Below are 24,833 nucleotides of genomic sequence, written 5' to 3'. Positions count from 1 at the left end.
CAGAAATCCTGATGGTTCAGCATCTCCGGCAGTCAGGGCAGTAGATAAAGTGAAACATACAGTACAGGCTGAAACTTACCAGGTTCTATTTCCTACTCCCTTTTTAACCTACTGGATTACTGAACAAAAAGTTATGAAATGGAAAATAAATTTGTTTTGGGATACTGATAGCATCCAATAGCCTAAGATATTCTGTTGGAAGAGCACTACCAAAAACTCATGGACTAATTTTACTTTGGGGGATTAAAATTACTAATAATTGAGCTTTAATATTTCCAAATATTTCTGGAGTTGATCTAGGCTTGGAATTAAGGTTGCTGCTACCCTTTACATTTGTAAGTAGAGAAAGGGTTGGTAAAAAAATTTCCAAACATACAGGGCAAATTAACTGCTTCTCCAGATTATCCATGGTTTAAGAATCTCTGTACATTGAACTGTACTCCATTGGGATAGACATGCTGACGAACTGATTTTGCAAGATTTCAGGATTGACAGATCAAAAAGAAATGAGTGTATTTAAGATCACAACGTGATTGTAGTTATTTTAAGAAGCTCCCTTTTGCTCAGTATGCTATGAATTGAAACACAATTAACGTTTTTGTGAAAATCACAAAATTACTTGTGTAAATGTATTTCCCCTTTTGATGTTAGTTTTGACTGGAGTTAAATGCTGGTTCAGTTAAGATCGAACACTGGTAAGCCTAGATGTCATGAAGTTAAAACGTTGTTCCCTTGTGATATGAATGGAAGTAACATGAGCAGAGTGTTTCTTAAACAAGATTCTAGACTTTGTATATATGGGCAATGGTATGTCATCTTGCACAACATATGATGCCTGTGACAAATTTAAACACAATGACAGATTGAAGCATAGCAACACTCAAGCTTTTAGTTCCATACCTTTGCTAAAAATATTCTCTTAGTAAGAGAATCTGAGAAAGCAAAAGGATCTTTGCATGGTGAAGTCTACAGTTCTATCTTGAAAAATAAGTTCCTTAACATGTCTATCCCAATGGAGTACAATTCAATGTACAGAGATTCACAAACCATGGATAATCTGGAGAAGCAGTTAATTTGCCCAGTATGTTTGGAAATGTTTACCAAGCCTGTTGTGATACTACCTTGTCAACATAACCTCTGTAGAAAATGTGCGAATGACATTTTCCAGGTAAGACCTGTTTTTCTTTTTTTTTTAAATTAGTGAAATTAACAATTTCTGGGAAGTTGTCTTTGTAAAACCAAAATATACTTGTCCGTTTCAGTTGCCAAATCTGGAGAGAAATAAACTTGCTCTTTTTAACTTTATTTATTCTTAATATTTAGACATACAGCACAGTAACAGGCCATTTTAGCCCACGAGTCTGTACTGCCCAATTTACACCCAATTAACCTAAATCTCCCAAACCCCCCCCCCGGTGCATTTCTAATTGTGGGAGGAAACCAGAGCCCTGGGGAAAACCCACACAGACTTGGGAAAACAGACAAACTCCTTACAGACAGCGTGGGATTCGAACTCTAGTCCCGATCACTGGCACTGTAAAGGCTTGTTAACTGCTGCACCAACTGTGCCCCTATTACTTCATAATAAAAGTTCAGAATTTCTCAACTCTCAGCACGATTTGTTTTAAATAGAATATGCACTGGCAAGCCACTATGGAATTACCATATCTTTTCTGAATTTTATTACTTGTAGATTGTTTATTTCATTTCCATGGATAGGTTCCCAACTTCTACCCTGCATAAATCTGAAGTCATTCAAAATTTGACGGAGCATGTCCTACTGGGCCAAAATCTCTTTCATCTATCCCTTGAGAACCTTCTCAGTCAACCAATGTCCCATATATATTGTCCATGCATCTTGCAGTCCTGTCTAATTTTGGGTTTCATGGATTGTTTAGGATTTAGTTTCTCCACCAATGGTTATTATTCATGCAACTACCTAAACTCTAGAAGTTGCTTCTTAATCTTCATTGCCTCTATTACTCTTTCAAGAAACACCTTCGGCATCCTTTCTACAAAAGATCAGTTAATTTACTATCCACATTATGTCCCTCACATAGTTGATTAAAATTTCCTGACTGGTTTGCTACATTTACAGCAAGCAAACTGCATTAGTTTCTAGCAGCCCTTATTTTGTTTTAATTAAGGACATTTTATTTTAATATGCTGACTTTAATATGTTTCAAATATTTTGTATCACTGGTTTATTAGTGAAACAGAAACATGGGTTTTGCAATAATTCCAATTACTTCCAAGAACCCTTGTTTACCAAACAGAGGGGAAACATTGGTAATTATAGACTGATCATCACAATCTTAATGGTTGGGACACTTTATTTTTTTAAAAACAACTTTTAATCTTGGAAGAACAGAGTTGTCATTTATTAACCTGCCAAGCCAAAGAAAGAAGAATTAAATCTAAATTTTGGTTTAAATAAATGTGTACGTGGACTTTCAAAAAAGTTTTTTTTTAATGTGCTACGTAACAGGCCTGTTTGCAACATCAAAGATCATGGGATTAAAGAGGTATTTTGCAGTGTACATATGAAACTGGTCATAAGACGAGCAAGGGAGAACAGTTGTTTATTTGGAATGGAGAGCAGTCTCTAATGCTGTCCCTAGTGGTTTCTGGTAGAATTCCTGCTCTTTTCACAGACACAGTAATGACGTGAACTAGGAGAGGTTCAAATGTCTGATGGCTATTGGAATAAAACTTTTCTTGAACCTAGATGTGTGGAATCTTGGGTTTCTGTACCTTCAGATTTATTATCAGAATACATACATGACATTCTTCACTCTGAGTGAGGCAGAATTGCCACTTCTTGGCAATGCAAAAAATCTATGCAGCATATACATGTAAACAAATTAAGAACTTAAACAGATAATGAATGTAAATAAATGATGCAATACAGAGAATTTTTAAAAAAAATCAATAAAGTGCACATATGGATGGAAAGCAGCGTCTAGTGCAGCAATCAACTTCTGCCTGAAGGGAGCAGAGAGATTGTGACCAGTGTGATGGGGATCCTTCATGATGAAGGCTGCTTTCTCAAAGCATTAGCTCACATTGATGACTTTAATGATGAATGGGCGGTCATTGCCTGTGATGGACTTGGCTAGGTGTGCCCAGCTTTCTGGCTTCCTGGGCACTAGAGATTGCAAACCAGGCTGTGATTCAGGGAAATACAGTGAAACCCTGTTATAATGTGATCGTTGAGATCCATAAAAGCTCATCATGAAAAAAATGGGATCGCATTAAATTGGGGTTTCACTGTATTTCCCTGTTTAATTTCATACCTACATTTCCATTTCTCCTTTATTTGGAACATCCCAGCTATTCTGTATGCATTTTAAATCAATCCGACAACCTGATGTTCCCGCTCCTGATGGGAGACTGATGCCCAAGTCCAATGACTTATTGTGTTATATCCAAATTCGTGTTAAAGTGGGGGGGGGGGGGGGTTGTAAAATCAGGGTTTCACTGTACTTTCCCCAGTACACTAATAGAAGCTCAATAGTGTTTTCAAGCAGGGTGTTCCTCCTTCAGGTTTGCCTCAATGGGCTGACTGCAGGAGAGGTCCTTCAATATGTGGGCTCCAGACATTTGAAGGTACTAACCGCTCTCCACTGACAGCCCATCGATGAAGACATGTTTATGATTCTTCAGCCTCCTCTGTGGTCTTGCTGATACTGAGAGCAAAATTGTGGCTCTGGCACTGCACACAATCTCGATCTCCATCCAATATTCTGACTCATCTTTGCCAATTATGTAGTTAACAATGGAGGAGTCATTAACAAATTTATAGATTGGATTGAAGCTGAACTTGGCTTGCAATCAAGAGTACAGAGGGAATACACCGGGGACTCTATTTTAAAGAGACTGACTAACGATACACTAAAAGACAATTTTCCATTAAATTAATTTTTGAAATTGTGAATTGCTATTTTAGGTGCAGTCCTTTTTTTTTCCAGTAACTAAAGCAGAATGACTGCCATTTGATAAAGCATTAAGATTGTTCAATTAGTCAACAATGTTGCCAGATGTTTATATAAATAATCTCATTTCTGTGATAATTGAAGAAATGTCAATATTTAAAGAACACAAGAAAGCTAAAAATTGTGGTTGGAGACTATTCATGTGTCAATTTTAATCTAGATGGAGTTCTGAATATTTATAAAACAAATGAAGCAAAGGTAGTGAACATTGCTGTTGAATAAGGTAGTGAACATCAGGTAGTGAACGTCAGGTAGTGAACGTCAGGTAGTGAACGTCAGGTACTGAACGTCAGGTAGTGAACGTCAGGTACTGAACGTCAGGTAGTGAACATTGCTGTTGAATAAGGTAGCGAACATAAGGTAGCGAACATAAGGTAGCGAACATAAGGTAGCGAACATAAGGTAGCGAACATAAGGTAGCGAACATAAGGCAGCGAACATAAGGCAGCGAACATTGCTGTTGAATAAGGTAGTGAACATAAGGTAATGAACATAGCTGCTAAATAAGCAACCTGAATGAAACAATATGGTACATTTTGGGGAAGTAAAAAGCATAAGAGTTAAACAAGAAGTCTGCAGATGGTGCTATTGAATTCAATATAGAGATATGCTGGAGAAACTCTACAATGCTCAAATGGATAGGGTCAGAAATGAAACCGGCCCTTCAGCCCAACTTGTCTATGCCAACAAAATTGGCTTCCTGAACTAGTCCCTCTTGCCTGCACTTTTTAATATTTCCTACCCACGTTCCTGTACAAACATCTTTTCAATTGTATCTACCACTTCCTCTGGCAGTTCATTCCACATACATACCATCCTCTCTGTGGGAAAAATTGCCCCTTTAGACTCCTTATAAATCATTCTCCACTCACCTTAAATCCATGCCCTCTTGGGAAAAAGACTGGCCACTCTTGGGGAAAAAGACAGTAATTATTCACTTTATATACCTGGATAAGATCACCACTCAGCCTCCAAGGCTCCAACGAGAAAAATCTCAGCATCTCCTTAAACCCATTAGTCTTGATGTGAATGTTTTCTGTACCATTTCCTGTTTAATAACATATATCCTGTAGCTGGGAGACCAAAGCAGCAATATTGCACCAAGTGCCATCTCACCAAAGTCCTGAACAGTTAAAATATGACATTCCAGTTCCTCTACTCATTGATCTGACTGATGTGTTAAATATCTTCTTCACCACCCTATCCTCCTCTGTCATCATGTACCTATGTATCAATGCCCCTAGTCCTCTCTAGTGTCCTATTGTTCACTGTAAAAGTTCTACCCTTGTTCAACTTACCAAAATGCAACACCTTGCACTTGTCTGAGTTACGTGCTATTCCTCACCCCACTTTCCCCATTACAATCTTAGATAATGTTCTACACTGGCCCCTATACCACCAATTCTGGGGTCATCCTCAGTCTTACTAGTCATGCTAACTACATTGTCATTCCAAGTTCTTAATGTTGATGTCAACGGACTCAGCACCAATCTATGTAACACATAGCTGGCCACAATTCTCTCATTAATTTATATAAGAATCCTTCACTATGCATTTGAACATCTCACCCAATATCTCATGCAATCTGACCTTTTGGAATAGTCTACTATGCAGGGACTTGTCAAAGGCCTTGTCAAGGTTCATATAGACAACATCTACCACCCTGCCCTTGTCAATCCCTTGTTCAACTCTTCATTTAAAAAAAAATCAACCATTCACAAAGTCATGCTGACTGTCCCTAATTGGTCTGTGTCTTTCCAAATACAGACAGACCTGCCCTTCACAATCCTCTCCAGTAACTTTCCCACCACTGATCTTAGGCTCACTGGCCTGTAGTTCCATGGCTTGTCCTTGCAGCTCTTCTTAATTAATTAGCCACCCTCCAGTCTTCAGCTGTGGAAGGGGTGCTGGTGGTATTGGTGCTGAGCAGTGGTAGATTAACTACCACCGGGCCCACTGGGCAGGGAGAGGTCCCCATCCCCCAGCCCCGTCCCGCTGTGCCACAGATTTTGTTTATAAAATCAAGAGAAATATGTCCATGTCTGATGATGGAAAATCAGGAGGAATATTGGTTGTGAGAAGGATGCAGGGAGACCCCTGGGAGGTACATGCCATCTAATTGGACAAAGACATTGCAGATAAACTTTATTGTGGAAAAATGTGAGCCATCCTCTTTTGTGGGGGTGAAAATAAACACGTTTCTTTCAATATTGGAAGAAATTGGTGTCCACTGGGATGCAGTTTCCTTGTACAAAACTCACTGAAAGTTGACGTGCAGGCTCATTAGGAAGCCAAAGATACATTACTTTTTATTACAAGAAGATATTAGCATTAAAGAAAGTATCGACTTGTCACTGAGGGAGTACAATGCAGTTTAACCAGATTTGTTGGATGAAGTCGTTAATCACAGTACTGCTATTTCAAATTTAGAAGATTGAAAGAAGACCTCAACCTTGTTAAGAAGTTAATTTCTCCCCTGACTGGAGTACCAAGGGTTCAGTGTAAGGTCATTCAGAACCGAGGTGAGGAAAAAATTCTTCAACTGGGGATAAGAAATCTTGCAATTCTCCATGCAAGAAGGCTGTGGACTGAGTACATTTCAGACAAGGATCAATCCAAGTTTAGATTTTATGCGATATTGGGTTAGTACAGGAAAGTGTGATTTTAAAAAAAAAGATCAATCATGGTCTAATTTAATAGCAGAGCAGGCAAGAAGAGATGAGAGGCCTACGGTTTCTGTGTTTTGTACTGTTGCGAAAGTTCAGGTGCATTGTAGTTGACTGGCTTTGCAATTGAGAAATATTAAACTGAAATTAAAACTCATATTGCAGAATACCTTGCAGATTTTTCTGGATACCAACAAAGAGGTGGCTGGGAGGGAGAGGTGAAAGGATACACATTTCCCTCCTTTGTCCATTTAGCATCGTGCATTAGGGAATTGCAACGACCAAAGTAAATTTCCTCACTGCCTGTTGGCACTGTAGATCTAATCCATTCTGCATGACAAATATCTTATTCCAGCTTATTGCTAAGTATTATTTGGACAATTATAACTGAGTCATCAAGCCATATACGTATTGCTTCTTTTTAAAGCTTCACGACTCAACATACCAGTAGCCTTATGTTGAACAATTGCATTCAAACTGCATTCAGACGGCTTTTCAATTTCCTGTTTAATCTTTGTTGACAATTGACAGATAACAGAAATGACTCATTCAAATCTCACTTTAAAACTATTGCGCCGTGTAGAATATATTCTACACAGCATGCTGCTTCAGTAATTTAAACAAAAGTACATAAACGCTCATACTTTAGGCTAATAAATGAATACCTTTAATCCAGCACCAACAAGGCTGTAATCTTTTATTTTATTTTTTCGCTGTCTGAAAAATGGCCTAATCCTAAATTGTGTTTTCTTTTGTTGCAAGTCTCGTGGCACAGCTCTGGGCTCAGGAGGCTGTTTCCGTTGTCCGTCCTGTCATCAGGAGATTATCCTGGATAGACATGGTGTTTATGGACTACAAAGAAATTTATTGGTGGAAAATATCATTGACGTTTATAAACAAGAATCTTTACGGTAGGTTATTTCATTAAGGGTCAGTGACACTGAAGAAAGATATGAACTATTTGACGCAACGGTTGAACTGATCATGCAAGTGTATGATTTAATTTTGCTGGTGCCATTGGTGTCAGTTTAGGCAGCAGTTTCTGTAACAATGTTTGATTACTTGGAATAGTATTTACATTGCTTTTTAAAATCATTAATATTTGTTAATAGATAGAGTAATCATTTAAGAGCATAAATGAGCAAAATATATTGGCTCAGGTTGTGCCCGATCCAGCCTGCCACTCTTGTTCATTTCCCACACTATTCTACATTTTGTATTTACATTTTGTGTGTTCAGCTCCTCCAAACACAGTTGAGCACCGGCCACTACAATTGTTACGTGCAGAACAGTTCGTGAACAGTAATTAAGCCATAGGAAGAAGATCCTGAGACTTCTGGCCAAACTCCCTGAAGTATTTTAAGGGGTACTGTTGTCAAGATCCAATCACCTGATTTTAAATGTCTGATGATTCGAGACATGTCAGAATTGTTCAAACAATGAATTTACCTGCATACACCATTAAGTATTAGAAATTAACAGTTTATATTGAAATTAAGAACAGTTTAAAAAATACTCTGACCTATTCACAATAGCAAGGGTGGTTATGCCAGGATATTTGTGCTTGACCTCCAGACTCCATGAAGCATGAGGTCACACATACAGATTGACAGCTTTGCACGTAGAAGGTAGAACCAATTTAATGTGCAAGTGGTTCACTATGGAGTTGCCAACATAAGTCAAACACAGTAAAATCCCTGTTAACTGGAATTCAAGCAACCGGCAACCTCAATCAACCATCAAAAAAGTAGAGGAAAATAAATAAAAAAAAGAAGAAATGTAAAAATAAATAAAAGTTTAGATTTGAAATATAAATGTTTTCTGAAGTAACGTATAAACCTTTGTTTTTGTTCAATGTATCAAATTTTTGTCTTTTAAACTGTTTAATCTTAAAATGCAGGTGTATTAGTCAGGCATTGTAAGAGTGAGTTTCAAGCAGCCAGAAAGCTCACTTTTCCAGCATCTACCAATCCCTGTAGGTGCCCGATACCAGGGGTTATACTGTAAATTTCACTGGCGTTGCATATTTTCTCCTAATAATGAGAGGAAAACTGTTAGCAACTTTAGAAAATAAAAATGTGCACAATTAAACTTGGAAATAATTTTAATGTACAGCATGTTCCTTTTTCTACTGAAATGCATGTTCTAATTTTTACTTCATGTGATTAAAGCATTAAATCAATGCACTATATATTTTTTATTTGCTGTTATTGGGTCATTAATTATAGTAATATGCGGCCTTAATGGAAAACAGCCAAGCCTTTTTTTTAATTAATGTATTTTTTTCAATCTTTATGCTCAAATGAATGTTGTTAAATTTTGGATGGATTATTTGCATGAATAGTTAAACAGTTTTTACACAATTAATCTAGGTCTACAGCAAAGCCTGAACAACCAACATGTGAAGAGCACAATGATGAAAAGATTAATATATATTGCATTACATGTGAGATACCTACCTGTTCATTGTGCAAAGTGTTCGGTGTACATAAGCCTTGTGAGGTTGCCCCTCTTCTAACAGTCTACAAACAACAAAAGGTAGTGATACCCTTTAAGCATTTGTTGCTCCAATCACTGAATATTTAATCAAATCGTCCAAACATTGAGTTTAAATTTAAAGTGGATTTATGTTTCTTTCATTTCCTAGTGCAAACTTGGAGATGGAATTGGAACACTTGTTGCAACCAATGACTCAATACAAGCATTTATTACTCATCTTGAAGAAACTAACACATATATTGAGGTAACAATTTATTTAAATTAGTTTTCTAGTTCCAGCCACAATGAATTGCAATAGATTAACTGAAGCAATTGTGGGCATTTAAGAGAGGAAAGGAGAAATAGATTATGGTCTGGAGGCGTGATGGGAGAAGAAAACACTTTACTGTCACCTTAGAGAAAACTGTATTAGGAACAGGAAGAGGTATTGAGGGAAGGGGTTCAGAAATCACATCGGAGATGGAAGTGAAGGTAAATCAGACCAGGGAATTTCCAGAGGGGAAATCAGATCTGCAGTTGTGAACTCTGAGACCACACCTTTAACTCCCCACAACCCATTGTGCCTTAAGCCAATCATTCAATTTCTTTGGCTATATTTATGTTGCTTTAATTTCAGTTAGTTCATTATACAAAACCTGATTGTGTAAATACCACACAAGTGTACCAGAAAAATGTATGCTCCCATGTAATTTAAAAAAAAATGAAATCTAATTATTAGTGTAGATGGAATAGCCACAAAAATGTCAATCCACTGATTTCATTTCTATTTTCTTGCATAACCAGATCTCAGCAGATCATGTGTTATTATGAACAGGACGGATGTAATACAGATCATTTGTTTCAATTCATCAACAATCGTATTGAAATGTTAAATGAGTGTAATCACAGAGTGTAATATCAAAACACAATGCTGGAAAAACTCAGCAGGTCAAACAGTGTTCTTTATATCGCAAAGATAAAGATACATAACCAGCGTTTTGGGTTTTTTGAGCCCTTCATCAGAATATAAGCAAAATGTAAGCAGGTGCCTGAACAAAACTGGGACTTGCAGACTTTTGTGTTTTATTAGATATATGTCAGAGTTGTTTTTTTTCCAGATGGGATTCCATCAGAATTGCATTAATATAAATGCCAAGGGCGTACCTAGGGGGAGGGGGCAGGGGGAGCGACTGCTTCCCCACCTTTTCAGCCTGGCAGCATTCCTGACCCCACAGCCCTTCCCCGCACGACATATATTTGAACTGTGAGACCATGGTATTTGCTGCAGATGCCATGGTCTCACAGTTCAAAAACAGGCGCCACTGATCTGCCCTGGCGCTTCCTTGCGTGTGCTCCGTCCTGATTGGGCTATTAGCTGGCGTAGATCGCATCCCGCGCATATGTGAATCACTGTGAACACAAGGCACGGAAAGAATTTGAGATCTATGTTTGAACAGTAAATTGGAAGAGAGGCCGACAGGCAAGCACTGTGAGTAAGATGTTTAAAAACTGAATTACAAATTGTGCCCTCCAGTTCAGGTTGGCCGAGGGGAGGGTTCGGAGTCGGGCGTCAGGAACTCCGGTCACTGGAGATCCCAATGTCTGAGTCCTGACTCCGAACCTTTCCCCTCGGCCTACCACACATGCACACTGGGCTCCCTGGTGTGCACATCCGATAGGTGGAGGGGAGGATTCGAAGTCGGCGTCAGGAGCTCCAGTTTGCAGTAGGCTGACTGTCGAGGGGAGGGTTCGGTGTGTGGTAGGCCAACTGCCAAGGGGAGGGTTTGGAGTTGGGCATGACCGGAGCTACCAACGCCCAACTCTGAACCCTCCCCTCTGACTACGCCGGAACCCCCGTCACCCAACTCCCCTTCTGTTCCCTTGGCCTACCACACATGCATGCTGGAGACCAGTGTAGGCTGAGGATGGTTGTTCTCTTGGTACCATGTCATTAGCTAGACTTCAGGCTCAGGGAATCATCCCAAACACTTCTGCAGAAAGATTGCTTTGCCCTATATGATAGAACATTCAATGGAAGATGATGTCAGGGTTTCCCATGTCCATTTTAATAAGCACAATGTGTGGTCATTTTCTTTTGTGGGAATTTGTGCTGCATAAATTGTCCACCTCGTTTCCTCCATCAGTTCACCTCCTGCACTTACAGGAACATCAATGGTTGTTCACCAGCTCGAAGGAGTTGGGAGAGGTGTAAAAGGAAAGTCATTCATTGTTTATTTCAAGGAAGGGCAGAGGAGGGGGAAGAGGACTGTCTAGGGGAGGGGTGGGATAGAGGAAGAGAAAGGGAGAGAGGGAGGGAAGGGAAGAGGGGGGTGGTAGCGGGGACAAGGGTGTGGAAATCTGTGAGCTTGTTGTAAAACCTGTGTGCTCGTGCACAGCTGTAGTCATGGAACCTTTTTTATGCGCTCTCGCCCCAACTAACATCAAAACCTGGGTATGCCACTGATAAATGTCTATTGTCAATCACCTAAAACTATTTTGTTTAACAGGAAAACTGTAGAAGCCAAAAGCAAACATTGCACGAAGAATTTGATTCCCTGTTTGCAACTTTGGAAACAAAAAAACAGGAACTGATACAAACAATCACAAATGAAGAAGATGAGAAAATCAGCCACTGCAAGTCTTTGATAAAAGCTTACAATGAACACATACAATCCATGACCAAGCTCGTGAAATCTGCTCTGCAGTCAATGGAGGAGCCCCAAATGCCAGTCTTCCTACAGGTACTAAAACATTCCATTTTGTTCATATTTTTCCTGCAGGCGAATTCTTCCATTAAATGTTAACTTCTTTTCTTTTATAGAATGCAAAGATGCTGATAGCAAAGTAAGTACCCGTGACTATTTAATATGAAACAATTGAAGTAGTTGATCTAGACAAATTAATGAAGATTCTTGTATTTTTAGAGTTTCAGAAGCTACTACAGCATCAGTTTTTGAAGAACTGGAGCAGGGCTTCGAAAATATGGATCACTACAATATAGATCTGGAGAAAGAACAGAACCTGCTCCAAACAATTAATTTCCTCAACGGTAAAGATATCATTTTATTGAGCTGTATTCTCAATGAAATTAATTAGTATCCATCCTGTATGTGTCACCCAATTAAAATATGTTTTATTTAAAACAATATAAAATGAATACTCAGTATATACTAACAAAAGATCCCCTTTGACATTGTCCATGCTGGGATTTAGATGTTGCGGTGGTAAAATGGGACCATTTTAATCCATCTCATAACTTCAAGGAGGAATGGATTTCTTGCAGGTCAGCTATAGCTTACCCACTTTCATAATGAAAATAATTGACTTCCTTTTTGGATTCATTCCATTAAACTTACTGGGCCCTGAATTCTCCTTTTATAAAATATTTTCCATTAATGTATAAGAAGTGCTTGCTCACTTTATTACTTTAAATGTTAAAGTACTCAAGCTATTTCAATTTCAATATTGAAATAATCTCATATTGATTTCATTGGGATTGCTGAAAAGATAACAAATAAATATAATTCAGAGCTGCCTGATGGTCAGCTAAAACCAGTGTTAACAGATAATATTTTAATTCATAGTAACCAAAGATTTTGGCAAAAATTTGAATGTACGCTTGTGCGGATGGGAAAAGCCCATATTGCTTCACTTAGCTTGCTTTATTTAATTGTGATGACCTGCAATTTGAAATACAAACATTTTCAATGCCAAGAATGCTTGGCTTGCCAAAGGGATTGAAATGTTTCATTTGGGAACAGACACTGGTATACCTTTTGTAAAATAGCATGCTTTTTAAGTTTCTTCAGATTGAAATTTTCCAAGATTTGTAAATCTGATTATCAATTGTATGCTCAAAAGGGCAATGGCAACCAGTGAATTAGATCTCTTTATGGTGTGGAGTTAAGAGAAAACAAAAGTAAAATGTATGTTATCTGAGATGAGCATGAAAAAACAAATAGTTTTATGCTTCCATTCAATGAATTAATCAGATCCCTGTTGAAAAATATATACTTTCCATGTGTAAATTGTTTAGTAAATTATTAATATTACACAATTGAAAATGATAGATTGGCAGAGGCAAAATGGTGACTTAATTTCAGCCTTGAAGCAAATAAGTTACACCTGATGAAAAACACTGAGCTTCAGTTTCTCCACTTGTCCTAATTCAAATGTTTTCAGATGGTCAATGGCAAAAAAAACCCCATCTGGTCCCTGAATGTGGGGAATGCATACACTGGAAGTTCTCAAGAAAAAAACAAAATCATATAAGGCAGGCAATGAGCTACTTCCAAGTCTGCTGAATTTATCCCATAATTAAACAAAGAGATTTATGTAAAGCTTAGAAACTCCCTTTTTGATCCTGGTTACTGTGGGGCTTAAAAATAAATAGCTAAATTATACCTCAGAAATCACGTCGAGCCATCTATTCACAGATGCTGAAAGTCTGAAATGTTTTTAAAATGTTGTAAAAGGGAAGGATGAATGAAAGGAGGAATCTGTTTCTATTTTAAATTTCATTCAAGAACACGCCCGAGTGCCTCATAACTAAATAATACTATGGTACATCAACCCAGATAGCCAGGTTTCACTCAGCAATCCAAGCCTCTCTTGAGGTGCCAGCTAGTGGTTAAAATGAAGACTCCAATTGAAATTGTATCACTAACACCGCTGGTATCTTACTTCATTATTCTATAAAGAAATGAAGCAATAATCACTGATTATTTGATATTGTTGGTGCAGATTTTCACTAAAGCTGATACCTGTCACTTGGGGCACTGTGTATTCCAATTCGATGGAAGCAGTTACAGTGCAGGAGCTCATCGTCTAATGTCTTTTTCTAACTCCTACATTTGAGGGTAAATAGGCTAATTTTCAAATGGTGCAGCAATCGTGGGGAAACAGAACGGAATAGGTTTAAATCCACTAAAGAGAATCAAAATTGGCGTAACCTATTATTAACAATGTTTTTAATATGACTAAGCTTATATGTATATATGTCTGGGTTCCAATCATCTTATTGGTCTGCTTTTTTATGGATTGAAGTAATGATAAAGCACAATTTAGTGTAGATCACTTAACAAGCAATTGAGTCATGCTCTCGATGATTCATGTATTTATTAGAAGAAATAAATAATGAATATCTGTCATTATTCTAAAATGTCAGCAGATATTGCTCATGAACAATTGCTTCTCTATCAATCAATCCAATTTATATTTATTAAATGTAAAACCATTTTATAAAAATCTGTATCAGAAGTTCCAAGTATGTTTATGTTTAAGGAATCAGGGTTTTTCATTTTTAGTAAAGTAAATACAAAGGTCAGGTGCATGACATCTTATGAGGTGTAAATATTATTCTCTTAATAAGACTGATTTATTTGAATCCTATTCCTGCATGTGCTAATATAAGGTTTATTGGTTTAAAGTTGAAGAGAAATCAGAATTTGGCGTTGAAGTAGCTGCAGCAGTTGAGGAAGAGAGGGAAATTGACACTAGTCATTCAGAACTGTCCGCTACTGAAATTTCAGAAGAATCTGCCAAATGGCCCGCCCGAGAAGGAAGCCCTTCGTCATCTTCACAGCCTCACCCTGAACATTCTGATGTTGTCAATGAAGTTCCTGAGAAGGAAAATCTGAATGATGAGCAGTGTGGCGTGGTGGATGATCTTCTTGACAATGAAGAGTTGGGTGCTGAAATGGAAGTCCCTGAAAAAGTAGACTCCACTGTTGAGAACCACAATATTATTGAAGTCCTGAGGAAGGAAGAGCCAGATGAGAGCCCTGACAAGGAGGAACTCAGTGCTGAGTCTGAAACTCGTGAGAAGCAGACCAGTGCAAAGTCTTCAGTTACTGGAGCCGACGCTCTTGAAAAGAAAGAATCTAGCATTCAGCCTTCCAATTGCCTGGTTAGTGTTTGTGAAGGCCATCCAAATACTGAGCCCTCCATTGCAGTGGATGAAGTTTTAGTAAAAGATGGACTCAATGCTCAGTCTGAAGAGCATCTCAGTGCTGAGTCTTTGGTTCTTACTTTGGAAAAGAAAGAGTGCAGTCTTGAACTTTCAGGGTCTATGACTAATCTCCTCGATCCCAATGCTGACTCCTCTACTACTGTAGGAGAAGGTCCTGTAAAGAAAGAACTTAATGATAAGTCTGATGCTACTGGCTCTAAAACCCCTGATGAGAAGCCCAGTGCTGATTCTTCAGTTGTCGGGTCTGAAGCTCGTGAAGGCAAAGAAGCCAGTGTTGAGTCATCGGGCCCTATGGTTAATGACCCTGAAAATGATCTGATCATTGAGTTCTCCACTGCTGTGAATAGGGTTTCTGTAAAGGAAACTCTAGGTACTGAGTCTTTGCCTACTGAGGCCAACAGTCCTGAAAGGAAAGTTGAGTCTTCAGGTCCTGTGGTTAATGTACCTGAAGTTAGTCCTAAGATTGAGTCCATCAGCACTGTGGATGACATCTCTGAAAAGGAAGAACTCAGTTCTGACTTTACAGGTGCTAAAATTAGTATTCCTGAAAGTGAGACCATTGCTGTAACCTCCAGCGCTGTGAATGAGGTCCCTGCCGAGGCAGAGCCCGGTGCCGATTCTGCAGATGCTGTGAATTACGAGCCTGCCAAAGAAGAAGTTAATGATGGGTCTGAAGTAGCTATTGTCGAGGTTCCTTTAAAGGAAGATTCCAGTGCTGCATCTCCTCTAGTTTATAATGAAACTCCTAAATCAGGTGCTGTATTTTCAGATGTTGTGGATGCATTTCCTGAAGCAGCAGAATCAAATGAGAAATTATGCTGTGTTATAGATTCTGATTTTAAAATTGAAGATTGTAATGTATCTACATCAGATGCTAAAGTAGCAACAAGAAAAGAATATGTTCTCACATGTCCAGGTTCTCCAGAGCAAATATCTGAAATAGAACAATTGATGGATAAACCTTCAGGAGTTAAAAGTCCAGAACCTATGAATCAGGAATTCAATGCTGCGTCTCCAGGGACTGCCAACGTAACCGTTTCAGTGGTGGAGTCCGTCACTGCCCCCTGCAGAATCCCTCTGGAAACCATGGCTGCATCTCCTGAACCTATCAGTGGAAGCTTCCCCGCTGGAGAATTCAAAATTCCATTCATAGATAATGAAACTGGTAAATTACCACAAGATAAAGCAGATTGTGGCCTCTCTGAAAAAATTGCATCACAGGTATGTGTTTCTGAATTCTCTTCAAGTTATTTGAGGTAGATTTTACAAGCAAATGTAGTTCAGAAAGAATTATCCCCTGGGTCACTTTGAATTTACAGATACAGTAACGTTTTAGCATTTAACAAAGTTTCCCCTAAATGCACTATCCAGTTATTTGTCTAATATCATCCTCCATCGAAGTTCCTCCTTTCTTGTAAGACTTACTTCTATCAGTTTCTATAATTTGAGATTGATGATAAATTGTTATCTGTCCATGATCACAATTAAAGACTAGAGACCCATGCCCACATTTACCCTTTTTGGATAACTCTGGGTCTGTTCCATTCCATCCCCCTCTTCCTAACATTCAATAGTACTCATTTAATTTCTTTCACCACTTGCACATCCATCCTTATTCTTTACACTCAACACATTTCCTTAACATATTTTGCTCGTGAGGGTAGAGAATTTAGCAGAGAGTGAAGAGTGCTTCAGTACATTTAAAAATAAGACAATGACTTGCTTGGTGCAGAAACTCACGGGCTATCGTGATCCTTCTTTACAGTTTTGTTTGTTGCCTTGCTCCACTTCTGCAACTTTCTCCAGGCTTTTGCAATTGTCTGTACCATTTTCTTCTAGTTTGAGCTTCCCGCAGTGTCCTCCATCACATTACGTTTCAAAATCCTCACTATCCTGAACGAAAACTCACGACAAATCTGGCTTTAAGTTCCTAATTGAAAACCTAACTATTCAACAATATCTGTGAATTTGTAATGATACGAGGTGTGCATTTCTCCTATTAAAATGCTTTGAGATAAGTTCTATTTTAGAGTGTTAGTATTAAATGTTAGTTGTTAACAATTTTTGTCATTGTTTTTTTCTAAAAATTCAGGTTTCGATGGTTCAAAATATAGTAAAATCCTTGGTATCTAGAATTCAAGCAACCCGCAAAAAAAAATCGAGGAAAATAAATTTAAACAATTAAAATAACTAAGAGTAAAATAATAGGTAAAAAATACTTAAGTTTTAAATTGTAAAAATAAATGTTCTCTGAAGTAACACCTAAATCTTTGGTGAAGATGGGAGCAAATACTCAGCAAATACTTTGCTCGTAGGAGCTGTCTGAATAAAGTTGTGCTTGAATAAATTGGCCCAGGATGAAGAGCAGGTTGATGCCACTCACTGATGGGGTGACTCTCCTTATCCCTGCTTAGTAAGACTTGTTGCAGTCAGAGGCTTTATCTGTAAACTTGGGGGAGGGGGGTTAATTATCTATAATGTTATTGTTCGTCTTTCGGGCGCTCCGTGGAGCGGGAGGAACCTGCAGATGCAGCGACGATTAAATGTTTTCAAAGAACGTGACTGAAAATAAAGTAAAAAGCTTTAAGGTTTATATATTCATGCAAGTTAAGTTTGTTCCGTCCTTGTAAGTATAGTGTAGTATTTTTGGTTTTTAAACTGTTTACTCTTAATGCAGGTGTTAGTTAGGCATTGGGAGAGTAAATCTCAAGTAACTGGAAAATGCACTTAGCCAGCAAATACCAATCTCCATATGTGCTGGATACTGGGGTTTTACTATATTACCTTACTTTAATATTAGTCCTTAAGTTAGTCAGCTTACTACCATAACACTTCAATTGTGACTAAAATTGACATTTTGTATAATAGAAGAAAGATGTTATCACTTCATTACAGATGATTGCTGATTCTTTACTTTTTATTCCTTTATTTGCTTTGCCAAGAATGAATTAAGCGGAAATTGCCACGCTAATGATTTAAATACACCTCAACTGTTGGCAGTGGTTGAAGATGATACCAGATTGTATCCAGGCTGGCATAAGTGTGGTTCCTGGCATGCCCTTAAACCCACCATGCTGATTACAAGTCCACAAACAAGTGCTGCCTCTCTTGATCTATCTGGACCATCACAACCGGAGGCCAGTCTTGTTACAGTAGATGCTGGATCAGAAATTGGGTTGAAAACACTTGGCTGTGAAAACACTGTGTCATCACCCATAACAAAGGTCAGTAAAGAAAGGTTGTAACATCTCTTCAAAAGATATGGTCTTTATACACTGTAGAGTAAAAGTTGTTTCCCATTGCATCATACATTGTCAACCTCAAGTATTCACTAGTGCTTTTTACTTGTTAAGTCTGTCTGCATTCTTAGCAACAAAGAGCACTACTTGATTGTGGAATCTTTCTGGTGGCTGAGGAGCATTCAGGGAATAATGTGTGGGCTAAGAATTGTGTTCCTATTAAATTAATATTTGTAGCAAATTTGACCTAAAATAAAGCTTTGTATTTATAAACTACCCTTACCTGACTCCCACCATCTAAAAGTACTCGATGGCTAATGCAGTAATATAAGTGTAGTCAGAATTCTAAGGTATGGAAATGCAGCAGCCAGTTTTCTACACATCAAAGTCCCACACACAGAAAAATTTATAATGACTAGATACATTTTAAATTCAGCCACCTGGGTTACAAGTGCACACAATGGAAATTTGCTTTAGGTTCAGGCAATAAGAAACTGAAAAATTAATTAGCCATTGAGAGACGGAGGTCCATTCTGTGTTCGTTTGTATCCTAGAAATATCATTCTATTTGGACAACAGGAATTTAGCCAACTGGGCACCTGAAACCCTGATGGTCTACATTAAACCTACCTCTGACCATAGGGCAATGGGTGTCATTTGGAATATTTTCAAATATAAACTGGTGGAGACATAATCTTAGCTTATACTTCAGCACAGTCTTTTTAACATGGGGGATACATGGAAAAAACATGAGTTAAGAAACAAGTAGGTGTTTTATAATTTTACATAATGGTCTGTGATATCGTGCCTTTAAGAAGTATGGAGAGAGCATGACATGATTTTCTGCAGTTGCAGGTCAAGGTCTGAAGCCAAGATACACAAGATTCTTGGCTGAATTGTTGGAACCATTTTTATTTCATTAGTTTGGCACCAGCTGGAATATTTGATCCAGTACTGGGCACCACACCTTTGAAATGATGTTAAAGTCTATTATGGAATACCGAAGAAATTTAGGGACATAGAGTTGAACATCAAAACAGGCCTTTCTCAAAGTGCAGGGTAGAAGGAAGGGGCTTTGTTAAGGGGCCAATGGCATCAGTATTGAGAGAAGAGAGAACCATTCCATTGGCTCAAGTCCCACTTAAACAGGCTGGAACTCTTACAAAGCAATCAGACTTTATTCCATGATGACTATACTGCCTTATATCTTCAGGCTTTACTTCAGATTTCCTGCATCTGTATTGCTTTATTTTTATTCTCCCAATCATTTTGGCATCTGTTTGCTCTTGTACATGACCTTCTACTGTGGATCTATCATCCCTAGTCTCTCTTTATAAAGGAAATACACTGATTATTCTGCCATTGCCCAGACCTGACAACTGCATACTTCTCCCATATAGCCTTTAACAAATGTCCTTGTCAATTTTGTCTTTATTCAGAAAATACAAAAATCATTCAATTTGTTAACTATACCACCACAGCATTGCAATGAATAGCATTAAAAACACATAAAGACTCCTCAGAAAGAACAACTTAAAAGTGGAAAGAGGGATGAAACTAGTTTTGCTATTCATATAAACAAATGTGTCGATATTATCAGATTTTTAAACATCATCATATTTTGGACTATTGGTCGTGTATAGGGTTGGGGATTCATAACTCAGTGACAGTCACATTCAATGCCATCAGCCATGGATTTGTCAACTCACTTCCTATATCGATGTTTCTTTGTGACTTCCTAATTCTAATCGTATAACTTCCTGGTTATGTCAGTGTTATCTGCTGACATGTATGTACAATTTTTTTTATCCAAGTTATTGCAATACAGGATGAGTACTCTTTATCTAAAAACACAAAATGCTCCAAATTCCAAAACATTTTGAGCACCGACATGATGCCACAAGTGGAAAACTCTACACCTGACCTCCCTTGCCCATGAGGGGCTCTGATTATCTGTTGGCGCCAGTCTGCTACCGGCAGACCCATGTGCATTACTCAATGTGATTGACTCTGAAGGAAATGTTTACAAAAGACATGAAGCAAAATTTCTAGTATTAGGTACTTTTGTAAGTAGAGATCAATTTTTTTTTTTGGTAAGTACAAAACATCATTTTCACGTGAAATCTGAACTTCATCTCCACCTAAAATGCCATGTTTGAGTGTAACGTGACCAGCAACGTTATTGCATTGAAAAAGAACGTAGCATCATGCGTTTAACAGCGGATACAGGGATTCTGCTGATGCTACTGTGTGGCTTAGTTACCCTGAACACATTATTCCAAAATTTCAAACTCTTCTGGTCCCATGCATCTCGGATAAGGGGTACTCAACCTGTACGCAAAAAAATCTGAGGTATTATGCTATGCTAAGGAAAAGCTGTCTTATGCCAGAACAAAAAAAAACTATTGCCATGAGTCAGGATAGATCTGAAACAATTTTTTATTGTGTATTCCCAAGGAAGGAAATTATAACATCAGACATTGTTATTTTATGGTGGATGTTCCATTCCAAAGCTCCCACAAGGTAATGTTTTTAGTGGTTTTAAATAGGTTCCATTTTCATTAATCTAGTCTAGCACTGCACCGCACCCTGGTTTAAAATGCCAGTTACTTATCACCATGGTGTTCTTAATATTATGGCTGGAAATAATACATTTCCTGTTCCAACGCACAATTAATTATCTCAGCTGGAAACTGGAAGTCCTTGCAGTAGATTTTTAGAGAAAACCTTCTGTTCTTGCGTGTGACTCAGGCCGAAGGTTTGGAATGCAGCCAAAGACAGGGGAGGATCCATTTAGAAGAAAATCATTAGATATTTTTCCAAGACTACTTTCAGAGCAACTTGTTAGAAATTTCTGAACTGTTTAACTAATTGAAAAAAAAAGAAAGTCTTATAATATTGGAGATCAATGTTTATATTGTAAAATTATCCATGTTTCCACATATGACAAGGAGTGCTTTTTGATGCAAGAATTAAACTGTCTTTTGTCTTCATACCAATATATGTAGTACTGGTCTGTTATTCTTCAATAGGCACTAAACTTCTGCCTTTCATTAATGGCATTGATGATCATACTTCTCAACCTTTGGAATAGGATTGAATTCATGGCTTGTACATGGATGGTTTGAATGGACTTTTAATGAGAAGGTAACATAGGACAATTATTCCAAATGTTTAAACAAATATTAAGTAGCAATGTGACAAGTACATTCATGATCAATCAATCAAATGAATGTTCCATTCTCTCTGTCCTGTTTCATTGTTAATATCTGTTGTTTAATGTTCATGGAACTCTTTGGAAACATGTTCTCTAACATTTCTCCTGATGTTTAAATATTAACCCATCAATATCATTCCACAGCTGTGAATATCTCACAAATTGCATTTTAATATATTAAAATCTATGAATTGCTAGGCTACAGTTTGATACCTTTCAATGTGGATGGTGAGAAAATAAATATTGCACTTATTCAGATTCGATGCAACACAGTTTAGATTCAAAAAGTTAATTTCTTTGGGTGCAATATTATTTGCAGACTTTAAGCTTTTCTTGAAGTTGCGTTGCTTTCTCCTCCCAGATTGGAAGCCCAGATTCTGCTCCAGAAACCGCTGTGCAACAATCAGTAAGTCAGGAGGTGAACACAACTGACTCCCCTCGCCATATTTTTTCATTTTCATGGCTGAATGCTCTTGCGAAGTAAGGAAGTGGAAGGCACGCAGTTGCTGCATGTGAAAGTATTAAGCGGAGACTGTCATTTCAGTATTTGTTGCTTGAACTGAAATCTGGCATTAATAATGCAGAACCACAGAGAAGATGACAGCTGGTTAAAACATAAAAATAGTAACTGGATTAGACCATTCAGATGTTCGTTACTACTCCACTTATTTAATAAGATTATGTCACCTTTTACCTCCGAAGTGTTTTCCAGTTTTAACTTCATGTCTCTATTCCTTTAATATCCAAAAATCTTTCAACCTTGATCTGGACTACATTTAGTGATGAAGCCTCCATTCCATTGTCCTCTGGAGAAGAAATTTCCTCTGAAAGCGATCCTGAATGGCTAACCTTTTATTTTAAGACAGAGGCCTTGATTCTAGACACCTAAAAAAGCAAGGAGATACCAACGCAGAGTTACCCCTCACAACCCTTTAAGAAGTTTGGATGATTCAGTGAGATCACTTCTTCTTTTTCTAAAGTTGGAGTGTATAAGGCCTATCCACTTAATTTTTTTACAATAGGCCTTCCATTCCAGGGATCGATGCAGTAATTAATAGATTGGGAGTCTCCTCTATGGTTTGTTCCATTGAGAAATTCCCAATAAAACTCCATCTCCCTTGGCTTTTTCTTTCTCAAAATCCTGATTTATTAAAAACACATTATCAAAATGAAAGCTCTATAAATGCAGATCACACGCTGCTTAAACCTGCACATCATTTTTTTCCATTACCATTATTAATTACAACATTACCATTATTAATTTTGATTGATATTACTGAGTACAATCTGGAGTTATTTGCTTTAATCATAATGTTACTCAGTATTATTGGGGAATAATTTAATAACTATTATTCAGTGTACATCTAATATGATAATAATAAGAGTTAATAAATGTTTTATATTTGAGGTAATTTGTTGTTTTATAAAATCAGAACATTTGCACTTTAGTGAAGCATGATCGTAAAAATATATTTTCAAGTATCTCATTTGCATTGTGTATAAATTGGAGGAGAAATAACATTAATTTTACTGGAAAGGTATTTTCTTGGAATGAATGTACAGGTAGTGAGGCTATCATAATTGAGTTAGTAGCATTAGTTTTCCAGAATCACTTGGCATATTTTAATTAAAACATTTCAACAGCAATGAACATTAACAGAAAAAGGAGTATTTCAGATTAATATTTTGCTATTTGTTCCCTTTTACATAATAACTTATTTGTTCATTACTATTTAAAATCATTTTGTTTGGAATTCTAACTCAAGGTGCAAAGTAACATATCAAATATTACTGTGAACTCAACTACAGTGATGGCTTATTTATTGAAGATGAAAGCATTTGATTTCCTGGAATGTTTTGTTTAAAATACAAAACTAAGTTTGAGATACCCATCCAGTTATTAATGCAGACATGTCAATAACATAGCAATGTCATAGCAAACTCAAAATACTCTGGACATAGAATAGTTAACACAAAGACCCATGATCATCTTTCATCTAAATGCTTTTATTTTCTTTCCTTCCTTTAAAAGTGAGGTTTGCTTGGAAATACCTGTACATATTTTATTATTAAAATTCAAACATTATAAAAAAATTGTGACATGTCAAATTATGAACATTTTAGAGCTTCATATTATGCTTTTAGTTCAATCATCAGCGATTTTTTTTTTAATTTAAATTTGAATTAGTCAACTATTTGGATTGGACAATATTTGGAAACATAATAGAACTGGCTAAAGCCAGAGAAATGTGGACAGTTCACTGCGAGTTCAGTAAAGGAAATGACCTTTGTAGAGAGAATTAAATGAAGACGCAGGTGGCAAAGAGAACATCAAAGGGAGATGGTCAACGTTATTCAATGCAGAGTTTGTGGAAAGTTGTCAGGTTAGTGGGAGTTACAGAGACACAGAACGATGAATACCTGAGTGCTGGTCCCCTTGCTTTATTTAGGGAGTGCATTCATGTGCAGAAACTCAAAACAACCCTTCAGATAATGTAACATTGAAAATGGGGCCTCTTTACCTTGAACTTCTCCCTTCTCCACAAACGCAATCCTGTCCTCTATATCAGCCATTCTTGATCTTATTTTAGCTATTAGAACCCTTCTCAATGTTATGCCCCTCCGCTTCCCTATGACGCAGTCAAGGTGAGTTGGTTTCTTCCTTACGTTTCTCCTACTGACTACTAAAAAACATTAAAAATAGTTCATGATTTCATTTAATCCCCTCCCCCCCCCCCCCCCCCCCCCACAATGTACTGTGGAGTCCAGGGTCCCATTGAGAATAGATGGTCTCTACTGCTCTCCCTACCCAGATATACTTTGGTAACTGTATCATGTACAAGTCGCACACAAATTCCATGTGAACAAAACTCAGGCCTCAAAATGTAATCCGTCTTCTGGAGTCATTGTAACTTGAGATGATTTGGCTGATGGTGTGGTCTAACAGTAACTGACTGAAAACTGAAGTTCACGGCAGGCATAATAGCCAGGCGAGATAGGGATTTCCATCGCAGAGTAAGGAAATACAGTTAATTCTAAAATTTTCATTCCTTCATTCTGATTGTTGTAAGTGAAGTGTAAAGATTCCCCGTTTCTCAATCTGTTTTTATAATTGACCTGCTAAAGTACTCCCCATTTATGTTTAAAAAGTATTGAGATACAAATACACACTCTAAAACAGCCATTCTCAATGGGGCCCTATGCCCCCCTCCCCACCCCCTGTTGTGGGCCAAAGCACATTTGTCAAGTCACCTTTATTTATCGTTC

The 24,833-nt window shown here is 37.6% G+C and overlaps 1 protein-coding gene across 2 annotated transcripts; it reads left to right on the top strand.

The window, feature by feature from the left end:
• Positions 1-873: 873 nt before the first annotated feature.
• On the top strand, positions 874-23,619 carry LOC138735669 (uncharacterized). 2 transcript variants are annotated; one of them, XM_069883850.1, is made up of 11 exons: positions 874-1,168; positions 7,424-7,572; positions 9,034-9,199; positions 9,309-9,404; positions 11,647-11,880; positions 11,961-11,983; positions 12,064-12,188; positions 14,569-16,331; positions 18,053-18,334; positions 21,382-21,496; positions 21,928-22,013. In XM_069883850.1, exons 1-10 carry the CDS (start codon positions 1,001-1,003, stop codon positions 21,475-21,477), a joined length of 3,102 nt encoding a protein of 1,033 aa, XP_069739951.1. In that variant the 5' UTR covers positions 874-1,000; the 3' UTR covers positions 21,478-21,496; positions 21,928-22,013. The 2 variants fall into 2 exon arrangements, with proteins under 2 accessions (XP_069739951.1, XP_069739950.1); XM_069883849.1 differs by lacking the exon at positions 21,382-21,496 and having other exon boundaries at positions 21,928-23,619.
• The last annotated feature ends 1,214 nt before the right edge of the window (positions 23,620-24,833 follow it).

Source organism: Narcine bancroftii, chromosome 6 (genome assembly GCF_036971445.1).
Source record: "Narcine bancroftii isolate sNarBan1 chromosome 6, sNarBan1.hap1, whole genome shotgun sequence".
Lineage (NCBI taxonomy): Eukaryota > Metazoa > Chordata > Chondrichthyes > Torpediniformes > Narcinidae > Narcine > Narcine bancroftii.
This window is presented reverse-complemented; position numbering and strand designations above follow the sequence as displayed.

Excerpts from the sequence above, each read along its gene's own strand:
- LOC138735669 (XM_069883849.1), top strand. The coding sequence starts at position 1,001 with ATGTCTATCCCAATGGAGTACAATTCAATGTACAGAGATTCACAAACC. Across the intron at positions 1,169-7,423 it reads GTGCGAATGACATTTTCCAG|TCTCGTGGCACAGCTCTGGG; the intron begins GTAAGACCTGTT and ends TTTTGTTGCAAG. Across the intron at positions 12,189-14,568 it reads AACAATTAATTTCCTCAACG|TTGAAGAGAAATCAGAATTT; the intron begins GTAAAGATATCA and ends ATTGGTTTAAAG.